Raw genomic sequence first — 12,061 nt, 5'->3', positions numbered from 1 at the left:
ATCATTCATTAAAATGACTTTCAAGGGGGAAAAGATCTCTTACAATAGGCGGTTTCAAGTTTTAGCTGTATTTGGAAAGTTCTCCTGTGAATTTGTTATTTAACCAACAGTGGTCCCCAACCTTTTTGGCACCAGGGTCCGGTTTGGTGGAAGACAATTTTTCCACAGGGGGATGGTTCAGGCGGTAATGCGAGCGAGGCGGGTACGGTTCAGGCGGTAATGCGAGCCAGGGGGAGCCATGGGGAGCGGCAGGTGAAGCTTCACTGGCTGGCTCGCCCTCGCCTGCCACTCACCTCTTGCTGTGTGGCCTGGTCCCTAACAGGCCACGTACCGCTGTCGGTCCGCGGACCAGGGGTTGGGAACCCCTGCTCTAGAGGATACACACTAGAAGGACCATAGGAAACCACGTGGGAGTCTCCAAACCCCACCCTGGGGCATGGGCACCCCTCCTGCCGGCTTAGCCCAGGAAGCAAAGGAAGGATGTGGAGTAAACCTTGAAGGGCAGCAGGGGACAGCTGCAGCCAGCAGGTGGAGCTGGTGAGCAGAGGATTTTCGGGAAAGGCAGGCCCAAGAGCCCTTCTCTCCCTCCCCGCCTGCTCTCTGGACCTCAGGCGGGGTAAGGGCAGTGGGAGTGTGGGAGGGGAACGGGGTGCGGGTGTGGCTGCAGGTGGATTCGCTTTTTCTCTTCCCTTCTCCCTCCATTCCCATCCCTCCCACTCCCACCCTCACCCCGTGCCACCGCTGAGCAGCGCATGAGGGTGACGGGTGAGAATGGCACACGGGGACCCCGCTGCAGACCCGGCTATGCAGAGAGCCGCGCTGGGACGTCCAGACACAACCACTCCGCGCCGCCCCGGCGGCTTACCTGGACGGCGTGATGGGGGTGAGGTCCTTCCCCATGGTCTGGATCACTCTTCTCCCCCAAACCCAGAGGCCTGTACAAATTCCAACCCCTCCGTAAAACAGCAGCCAGACGGGAGTCACTGCTTCTTGTAGGACGGCACCTTGTTCATAAATCAGCCACAGAGCTACCAGGGGACCAATGGCATTACTGGGAGGAAAAAAGAGGTTAATTGTACAAACATCGTACATGCATACAGATGACGCTGTACATGACGTGCAGGGACTTCTCTTCTTGAGAACAGCCCATCTGTCGCATTTGGGGCTTGCCTATGTAATCTACAGGTGATAAAAATGATTTAGTAACTTGCTTGGTTGTGGTTTAGAAAAACAGGAATTTACCATCTTGACTATTTTCAAGTGTACAGTTCAGGAGTGTGAAGGATATTCACACTGTTGTGACACAGGCCTCCAGAACTTTTCGTCGTGGAAATCCGAAACTCTGCACCCATTAAATAAGAATTCCCTTTGCCCTGCCCCTGCCCCACCCCCGCTAACGACCGTTTAACTTCATCTCTGAGTTGGAGTAGCTCTGCGAGGTTTCTCCTTAAGTGCAAGTGTATGGTGTTTGTCTTTTTGTGGCTAGTTTATTTCACTTAGCATAATGCCTTCAAGATTCATCCATGTTGTAGCATGTAACAGAATTTCCGTCCTTTTTTTTTTTTTTTTTTTTTTTTGCGGTACGCAGGCCTCTCACTGTTGTGGCCTCTCCCGTCCGGACGCGCAGGCTCAGCGGCCATGGCTCACGGGCCCAGCCGCTCCGCGGCATGTGGTATCTTCCCGGACCGGGGCACGAACCCACGTCCCCTGCATCGGCAGGCGGACTCTCAACCACTGCGCCACCAGGGAAGCCCCTCCGTCCTTTTTAAGGTGGAATATTCCACTGTGTGTGTGTGTGTGTGTGTGTGTGTATACATACGCACACACCACACACACACCATATCTTGTTTAGCCATTCATCTGTTGATGGACACTGAGGTTGCCTCCACGTCTTGGCTATTGTGAATAGTGCTGCTGTGAACACGGGTGTGAAAATGTCTCTTTGAGACCCTGCTTTCCATTCTTTTGGGTATATGCCCAGTAGTGGGATTGCTGGGTCATATGGTAATTCTATTTTAAAATTTTTGAGAAATCTTCAGACTGTTTTCCACAGTGGTTACACCATTTTATATTCCCACCAACAGTGCACAAGAGTTCCAATTTCTCACATCCTTGCCAACACTTATTTTGTTTTTAGAGTCGCCATCTTAATGGTTGTGTGATTTGTTAATTTTTTTTTTTCTGGCTGTGCTGGGTCTTTGTTGCTGTGCACGGGCTTTCCCTAGTTGCGGTGAGCGGGGGCTACTCTTTGCTGCAGTGTGCGGGCTTCTCATTGCGGTGGCTTTCCTTGTTGCGGAGCATGGGCTCTAGGCGCATGGGCTTCAGTAGTTGCAGCACACAGGCTCAGTAGTTGCGGCACGCGGGCCCTAGAGCGCGCAAGCTTCAGTAGTTGTGGCATGTGGGCTCTAGGGCGCACAGGCTTCAGTAGTCGTGGCACGTAGGCTCAGTAGTTGTGGCTCACAGGCTCTAGAACACAGGCTCAGTAGTTGTGGTGCAAGGGCTTAGTTGCTCTGCGGCATGTGGGATCTTCCCGGACCAGGGATCGAACCCATGTCCCCTGCATTGGCAGGCAGATTCTTAACCACTGCACCACCAGGGAAGTCCCTACTTTTTTTTAAAGTACTGAAAAATCACAAGAAGTGGATACAAGTTCTTTTTTTCTTCTTTTCTTTCTCTATTTCTTTCCATTTTCACTGCCAGCACAGCTACTAACATTAGCTACCAATTTGGGGCAGCTGTGCCAGCCTCCCCACTATGGGATCACAAACATTACTGCTAATCATTAGTTCTCAGGACCACCCCTTAAACTGGCTATTGTCACTCCCATTTTACTGATGAGAAAACTGATGCCAAAGTCATGTCCCTAGCAGGAAGCAGAACTGGGATGTGAGCTTAGGACTCACTCAGGTGCTTACCCCTCCCCCCAGACCCCCTATCATCACTCAGGCCCTTGGCAGGCATGCACTGACTTTTTCGGGGGGATGCCACAGCTTTTTTTCTTTTTTAAATTAAGACTTTATTTCTTTAGAGCAGTTGAAGATTCATAGCAAAACTGAGGGGAAGGTACAGAGGTTTCCCATATATCCTCTGGTCCACACATGCATAGCCTCCCATCATCAACATCCCCACCAGAGTGGAACATTTGTTACAACCGATGAACCCATACTGACACATCAGAATCATCTGAAGCCCACAGTTTACAGTAGCGTTCACTCTTGGTGTTGTACATTCTATGGGTTTAGACAAATGTATAATAAATGACATGTATCCATCATTAGGGTATCATACAGAGAATCTTCACTGCCCTAAAATCCTCTGTGCTCTACCTATTCATCCCTCCTTCCCACCCCAACCCCTGATCTTCTGTCTCCATAGTTTTGCCTTTTCCAGAAAGTTATATAGTTGGAATCATACAGTATGCAGCTTTTCATATTGGCTTCTTCCATTCAGTAATATGCATTTAAGGTTCCTGCATGTAATTTCATGGCTTGATAACTCATTTCTTTTTAGTGCTGAAGAGCATTGTGTAAATGTACCAGTTTTTATCAATCCACCTATTGAAGGACATCTTGGTTGCTTCTACGTTTTGGCAATTTTGCGTAAAGCTGCTATAAACATCCATGGACAGGTTTTTGTGTGGATATAAGCTTATTAGGATAAATACCAAGGAGCACGACTACTGGATGGTACAATAAGAGTATGCTTAGTTTTGTAAGAAACTGTCCCACTGTCTTCCAAAGCAGCTGTACCATTTTGTATTCTCACCAGAAATGAATGAGAGTTCCTGTTGCTTCACATCCTTGCCAGCACTTGGTGTTGCCAGATCAGTTGACTGTCATATTTATGTGGGTCTATTTCTGGGCTCTCTATTCTGTTTCATTGATTTATCTGTCTGTTCTTTCACCAATACCATACTGTCTTGTTACTGCAGCTTTACTAGCAAGCTTGAATTCGGGTAGTATCAGTCCTTCAAGTTTGTTCTCCTTCAATTTTGCGTTGGCTATTCTGGGTTTTTTGCCTCTCCATATAAACTTTAGAATCAGTTTATCAGTATCCATAAAATAACTTTCTGAGGTTTTGATTGGGGTTGCATTGACGCTATAGATCAAGATGTGAAGAACGGACGTCTTGGCAATATTGAGTCTTCTTATCCTTGAACATGGAAAATCTCTCCATTTATTCCATTCTTTGATTTCATCCATCAGTTTTACAGTTTTCCGCATATAGATCCTGTACACATTTTGTTAGATTTATCCCTAAGTATTTCAAGGTGCCAGTGTACATGGTACTATTGTGTTTTTGAATTTCAAACTCCACCTGTTCTCTGTTAATATGTAGGAAGTGATTGATTTTTGTACATTAACCTGTATCCTGCGTCCTTGTTATAATTGCTTATTAGTTCCAGGAGTTTTTTTTTTTTTTTTTGGTCAGTTCTTTCAGATTTTCTACATAGATGGTCATGTCATCTTCAAACAAAGACAGTTTTATTTCTTCTTTCCTAATCTGTATACGTTTATCTCCCTTTCTTGTCCTAGTGCATTAGCTAGAACTTTCAGTACAGTTTTGAAAAGCAGTGCTGAAAGGGGACATCTATGCCTTGTTCCTGATCTTAGTGGAAAAGCTTTGAGTTTCTCACCATTAAGTATGATATTAGCTGTAGTTTTTTTGTATTTTTATCAAGTTGAGGAGTTCCCCTCTATTCCTAGTTTACTGAGAGTTTTTATCACGAATAGTATTGGATTTTGTTAAATGCTTTCTTCTGCATCTATTGATATGATCATGTGACTTTTCCTTTTTAGCCTATTGACATGATGGATTACATTAACTAATTTTCGAATGTTGAACCAGTCTTGCATACCTCAGAGAAAGCTCATTGGTCATGCTGGATAATTCTCTTTATACATTGTTGGATTCAATTTGCTAATAGTTTGTTGAGTTTTTTCTTCAACGAAGTTCATAAGAAATACAGGTCTATAGTTTTCTTATAATGTCTTTCACTGGTTTTGGTACTAGGGTAATGCTGGCCTTACAGAATGAGTTAGGAAGTATTCCTTTTGCTTCTATCCTCTGAAAGAAATCTGTAGACAAGTATAATTTCTTCCTTAGATCTTTGGCAGAATTCATCAGTGAACCTATCGGGGCCTGGTGCTTTCTGTTTTGAAAGGTTATTAATTATTGATTCAATTTCCTTAATAGATATAGGCCTATCAGATAGTCTATTTCTTCTTGTGTGAGTTTGGGCAGTTCTGTCTTTCAAGGAATTGGTCCATTTCACCTAGGTTATCAAACTGGTTATTCATAGTATTCCTTTTATAGTATTTTGTAGTGTTATCCTTTTAATGTCCATAGGATCTACAGTGATGTTCCTCTTCCCTTTCTGATATTAGTAATTTGTGTTCTCTCTTTTTCTCTGAGTTAGCCTGGCTAGAAGCTTATCAACTTCATTAATATTTTCAAAGAACCAGCTTTTTGTTTCATTGATTTTCTCTATTAGTTTCCTGACTTCAGTTTCATTTATTTCTGCTCTAATTCTTATTATTTCTTTACTTCTGCTTACCTTGGATTTAATTTGCTCTTCTTTTCCTATTTTTCTAGGCTGGAAACTTAGATTGATTTTATTATTATTTATATTATTATTTATTATTTACTGATTTTATATCTTCCTTCTTTCCTAATATATGAATTCAATGCAATTTGAACCAGTCTTGCATACCTCAGAGAAAGCTCACTTGGTCGTGCTGGATAATTCTCATTACACACTGTTGGATTCAATTTACTAATAGTTTGTTGATCCACCTGCCAACACAGGGGACACAGGTTCGATCCCTGGTCCAGGAAGATCCCACATGTGACGGAGCAACTAAGCCCACACACCACAACTCCTGAGCCTGCACTATAGAGCCCACAAGCCACAACTACTGAAGCCTGTGTGCTGCAACTACTGAAGCCCACATGCCTAGAGCCCATGCTCTGCAACAAGAGAAGCCACCATAATGAGAAGCCCGTTTACCGCAACGGGAGTAGCCCCCGCTCGCCACAACTAGAGAAAGTCCGTGTGCAGCAATTCAATTCAATTTTCTTCTAAGCACTGTTTTTGCTGCTTCCCACAAATTTTGATGTGCTTTCATTTTCATTTAGTTCAAATATTTGAAAATTCCTCTTGATATTCCTTCTTTGATCCAAGTGTTATTTAGAAGTGTGTTGTTTTTTGTTTTTTTTTTGTGGTACGCGGGCCTCTCCCGTTGCGGAGCACAGGCCCCGGACGCGCAGGCTCAGCGGCCGTGGATCACGGGCCCAGCCGCTCTGCGGCATGTGGGATCTTCCCGGACCAGGGCATGAACCCATGTCCCCTGCATCGGCAGGCGGACTCTCAACCACTGCACCACCAGGGAAGCCCTGTTACAGTGTTTTGATCTCCAGTATTCTTTTTGGTTCCTTCTTAGGATTTCCTTCTCTGCTTACCTTGTTCATCTAATGGATGCCTACTCTATCCATCAGAGACCTCAGCATATGAATCGTAGCTGTTTTCAATTCCTCATCTGATAATTCCAACATCCCAGCCATGTCTGGTTCTGAATTTTGCTCTGTCTCTTCAAATTGTGTTTCTTGCCTTTTGGTATGCCTTGTAAATTTTTCTTGATAACCAGACATGATCTCCTGGGTAGAAGGAACTGCTGTAAATAGGCCTTTAGTGATGTGGTGGGAGGTCTGGGGATGAAAGCCTTCTGTAGTCCTTTGATGAGGTCTCGGTCTCTCAGTGAGCCTGTCCCTCTGGACTGTGAACTTCACAAGTGTTTCTCGGTTTCTGCTTCCCCCTTAAGTGGTACAGGATGGCTCGAGGTGGGTGCTTCCCTTCGCCCAAGTGGAAGGTGAGGGAAGTCTGGAGTGTATTTCCCCTCCCCAGGTCAGTTAGGCTGTGGTAATCCCCCTGCAGGCTGGGCTCTGGTGACCTGGTTTCCCCTGGGAGCAGGCCTGGTTAAGCACACAGTTGCTCTCTTCTGTCAAATGCTTTCCCTCCCCCGACAGGAGCAGGAGGGGATTTCTCTTCCCTGATATTCACTGTGAGGACCTGGTACAGCTCTTGGACGTAAAACTCACAATATCATGGGGTCCCCCTACCATGGGTCCCCTGGAGCCTCTAACTCTCTACTTGTCCCCCCTGAGCCTCCAGGGTCCATCATTCCAGTCCAGGTTTCCCTGGTTCCATGGCAGCTTCCACTCCTGAGTCACTCTTCCAGGACTGTCTGTCCCTCCAGTCTTGGGGGCAGTGGTTTGTCCTGTGTCCTCCTCTCCTTTCTGGATCCAAGAAGAGTTGTTGATTTTTCAGTCCATTCGGTTTTCTCCTGTTGTTAGGGTAGAGTGACAACTTCCAGGCTCCCTATGGGCTTTCAACAGCCTCTGTAGCTCTCAGCCCACCTCCACTCTGCAGACTGAGTCACAAAGAGCCAGCTCCCAAGCCCGCTTCTCTCCAGCTGTGTGACTCTGGGCAAGAAAGTCACATTTCTGAGCTTCAGAGTCCCTGTCTTTGAAGGATACCACTTAGGACTGCAAAGGACTGCTCTGAGGAGGGTTAGGGTAAGTTACAAGTGGTTCAGCTCTGAGCCCTGGTACAGACTTGATGACTTCTTCCTGAATGGACAGAAGCCCCCTCTTCACATCACACTATTATTTCTAAAACCTTGCTTTCATCAGACCATATCCCTGCTCAAAAGCCTCAAAAGCAGCCCCAAACTGCAAACAGTTGCTCTAAACTCTGGTCACCTATAGCAGCTACCACCTAGACTCTTCCTCTGGCCTTTAAATGCTGTTTTGAGGTGTTCTGTTACTTTTCTACGTGTATGTCTTTCTTGTCTCCTTAACTGGAATTTAAACTCCTAAAGGACAGGGACCCAATTCATAACACTTTGACAGTACCAGGCTTTCAATAAAGAATTTGTGGATAAAGAGGAGGAAGTGGGCTGGTGGGAGAGGGCAGAAAAAAAATTATTAAGAGGAGACAGAACATGGTGCCCCCTATTAAATAACATGGCGACCCCTAGACGACACTGAGCAGAACATAAGATGTCCAGGCCTCTTCTCTGGCACAAAGACTTCTTTTAAAAAGAACAGAAACGCTGGTGCACGTGGGTAGACAGTGTAAAACAGAGTCATATAACTGAGCAAAAACACAAAAGCAACAAAGGCATGTTTTCCTGATTTGGACAGAAACATTATAATAATAGTATGAGTGAAAATGTAGGGATATTGATTATGGAGAGCACTGTCTTGAGCTTGTTATAGAAAGCATCTCACTTAATCTTCACAGAAATCCCATGTGGTTGGTACTAGCTTTACTCCCACTTCACAGATTGGGACACTGAGGCATTGGGAAATTCAGTGACTGGTCTGGAGCTGCCCAGCCAGTGAGAGGGGGGTAGAGACTACACATTCGGGCTTCCACGACCCCCGACCTGAGCGTCTCCACGCTCTTGCTTGTGGCTCTTCCCGGAACCCCGCCCCCCCCACCCCCCAAGGCACGTCCTGCCTTGGGCCCTCGCACCTGCTGTCCCCTCGTCCGGAATGTTCTCCTAAAGACGAGCACACGGCTGCGCCCTCAGCCCCTGCAGGTGTCACTCGGCGAGCCCTCCTGACCCGAGCAGCCATCCAACACGGCAGCCCTCCAGGGGTCCCACACCCCTTTCTACTCCTCTCTTCCCTTTAACGCGTGTCACCGTCTGGCACACTACAGGAGCTACTTATTCACAGGTGACCCTTGAACAACTCGGCGGAAATCCGGGTACCGCTCTCTCTGACTCAAAACCAAAAGGAACTGCTGAATGACTCAGGCAGGGCAGGAAGCTGGAACGGCGTGGGCAGAGTCAGGGCTCAAACCCCACGTCTTCTGATTCCGCGTGTTGTGATCTCCGATCCAACGCAAACCTTCCCCCACACCTAGTTCATTTAAAGATCCGTGCAGTGAAGATGCGGGTGCTACACTCGTGGGGAAAAGCCCATGTCGGTGGACCCGGGCAGTACAGACCCGCGAGGTTCCAGGGTGGCCGTGTGTCTGCCGTGCGCCTCCCCCCGCCCCGCCCGCGCGCCCTGGGCACTGACCTCACGTCGTTGCCGCCGTGCGCGAAGGAGCCGAAGCAGGCGGTGAGGACCTGCAGGAAGTGGAAGAGCAGGTGGACCTCGGCCGAGTCCTTCTCCTCCTTCTCGTCGTCCGCCACGTCATCGCGTGGCGGCTCGGGCTCGGCCAGCGGGGTGGCCAGGCGCACCTCCACGCCGCCCTCCTCGGCCTCGATCTCGGCCTCGGCCACGGCGTTGCAGTAGCTGGAGTAGCTGTCGTAGCGCAGCCGCCGGCGGGAGTAAGCCACGGCGTCGGCCACCAGCTTCTCGCTGTCCTCGGGCCGGGCGCGTCGCCGCGGCGCGTGGCCAGGCCGGGCAGCCCGCAGATGGCCGCCGTGTAGCACGTGTAGCTGTTGTTGCGCCGCAGCAGCCGCGGGCCCCGTCCGGCGCCGTCCGCTCGTCGCGGATGCGGTGCAGCAGGTCCTTGTAGAGACCCGAGTCCTTGTGCACTGTGTGATACACGTGGCCGTCGCTGCGTGCCGGGCCGTCGAAGCCGAAGGTCCCGTTAGACACGGGCGACTTGGCGCCGTGTGTCATGGACAGCGCCCGCCTGCAGGGGGACAAGGGGACAGACTGAGAGCCGAGGTCATCTGGGAAGGCGGGGTGGCAGGTGCTTTTGCTTTTTCCCACGTGCTCCATTTTCTAACTTGACTATGAAGGCCCTGCAGTATGGTTCAAATAAAAAGGGAAACTTGGAAACACACAACAAAGGGTAAGTAAAACTAATATGGTAGTTAAAAAATGATGTTACGGTCTCTTAAAATGTGTCTTCCAGAAATTGCGGTAGCATTCTCTCCTTTTCTAGGAACCAGTAAAAGGAGGATTCCCTGTAAGGAGCTCATTTTACAAAAAACTTCATATAAGAGGGACCCAACCCAGAACCCTGTGAGATACACGCTGTAGTGCTCCTTAAAAATATGACACAAATGGACTCATCTATGAAACAGAAACAGAATCACAGACATAGAGAACAGACTGGTGGTTGCCAAGGGGAGGGGCTGGGGGAGGGTTGGAGGGGAGGTTGGGATTAGCAGATGTAAGCTATTACATAGAGAATGGATAAACAACGAAGTCCTACTGTATAGCACAGGGAACTATATTCAATATCCTGTGATAAACCATAATGGAAAAGAATATTTAAAAAAAAGAATGTATATATATGTATAACTGAGTCACTTTGCTGTAGAGCAGAAATTAACACAACACTGTAATCAACTATGCTTCAATTTTTTAAAAAAAGCCCAGTCCGGGCAGTCAAAGGCAGATCTGTCAGATCAGTGGGCAGTTTGTTTGCCTTCTTTGCCAAGTCCCAAACGCAGCCTGGAAATCGGTGCCAGTGCCCCTGCAGGGAGGTGGGCAGGCAGATGCTAGCGCCTGCCCATCACTGTCCAGAGATGCTGTGGGACAAAGGCCCCCCCCCCGCCCCAAGATGGTCCCTGATGGTTTCTGTGATTCTCTAGTGGGACCCCCTCCCGTTCCAATGTCAGCTTTCGCTCTGCGCGTCTTCCAGGAGGAAGGTGTTCGTATTAAGCTGGATAAACCGACCTTCCGATCTCCAGCAGTTAGGTGACTGCACGTGAAGATGCAGGTGAGGCACTCAGAGGGGTGGGTACGGGGGGTCTGGGTGCCGCTGGGAGACTGTAGGTAAATGGCTCTTGGAGGAAAATCACAGGACAACGAGTAAGCCTGCTCTGCGACTGCCTGGTCCCTGAGGCCTCTTTAGCGCCTAGGTTTTCTCAAAGCAGAAACCGGGGGACACTTGTGTGCACTGGAGGCTCAGTGCCACACGCAGGCCAGCAGGCCCAGCGCCACCTCAGCCCCCGGGGTCTTACCGTATGGTACGCGGGGTGGTGTCCCCCTGTCGTGCTTTCTGAGGTCCCGGATGGCTCTGCGACCGACCCGGTGAGGGGGACGGTGCTGTCGTCATGAGCCCTGGCACCCGGTAGCTCTTTAAATACTGGAGACTCCGCTTCCTGAATTTTGTTGAGGCTTTCATCAGAGACTCGCGATAAAGCACTTTCTTTTTGTAATTTGCCTAAAGAAAATAGAGTCATAACTGAAAATTTTGTCAGAGAATTCTTGTTACTGACAAATGAATATAAAAATAAATATTTATCTTGTTACATACTTACTTTGGGAATGAAGAAAAAAGTTAGACAAAATAAAGTGGAGAGTTCAATCATCTGGGAAACACAGGCTAGAAAACTCAGCTATGGAGGGAAAGATGGAGGCTTAGGCCTGAGTTATCTCATCCAAGACCAACAAAGAAGACAGGATTAGACTGATTCCCAAGGTAAACTTCTGTAAATACTACAGCCATCTAGACTGGCCTTCTATTTTCTTAAACTAACCTCAGAATCCCTGAAATGTTTATCCTTTTTGTCTTCAAGATACTGTTATAGTCTGCTTGGTTTTCTTCTGTTCAATAAATGACTGCTCTCAGATTTCTTCAGGCCACCAAATCTTCGAAACAAGTAAATCATTTTCCTCAAAAGGAACAGAGAGGGCTTCCCTGGTGGCGCAGTGGTTGAGATCCGCCTGCCGATGCAGGGGACACGGGTTCGTGCCCCGGTCTGGGAGGATCCCACATGCCGTGGAGCGGCTGGGCCCGTGAGCCGTGGCCGCTGAGCCTTGCGCGTCCGGAGCCTGTGCTCCGCACGGAGAGGCCACAGCAGTGAGAGGCCCGTGTACCGCAAAAAAAAAAAAAAGAAAAAAAGAATGCTCTCCAGCTTTAACTGCTTTTTAAAAATCCCTGGTTTCTTTTGAAAGTAAAGGATTTCTAAAAGTAAGTAGATCTCTCTGTTCCTTTTTTTGCGTACCGGGCCTCTCACTGCTGTGGCCTCTCCCGCTGCGGAGCACAGGCTCCGGACGCGCAGGCTCAGCGGCCACGGCTCACGGGCCCAGCCGCTCCACGGCATGTGGGATCCTCCCAGACCGGGCACGAACCCGTGTC

The 12,061-nt window shown here is 48.2% G+C and overlaps 1 protein-coding gene across 1 annotated transcript; it reads right to left on the bottom strand.

Moving 5' to 3' along the window:
* Positions 1-268: 268 nt before the first annotated feature.
* LOC116746634 (sodium-dependent phosphate transporter 2-like) lies at positions 269-11,285 on the bottom strand. The gene is given in 5 exon segments (XM_032618132.1): positions 269-1,051; positions 9,094-9,400; positions 9,403-9,483; positions 9,486-9,658; positions 10,951-11,285. Coding segments are annotated over 5 exon segments (963 nt in total). The 5' UTR covers positions 11,163-11,285; the 3' UTR covers positions 269-861.
* Between the last annotated feature and the right edge of the window lie 776 nt (positions 11,286-12,061).

Source organism: Phocoena sinus, chromosome 21, assembly GCF_008692025.1.
Source record: "Phocoena sinus isolate mPhoSin1 chromosome 21, mPhoSin1.pri, whole genome shotgun sequence".
Taxonomy (NCBI): Eukaryota; Metazoa; Chordata; class Mammalia; order Artiodactyla; family Phocoenidae; genus Phocoena; species Phocoena sinus.
This window is presented reverse-complemented; position numbering and strand designations above follow the sequence as displayed.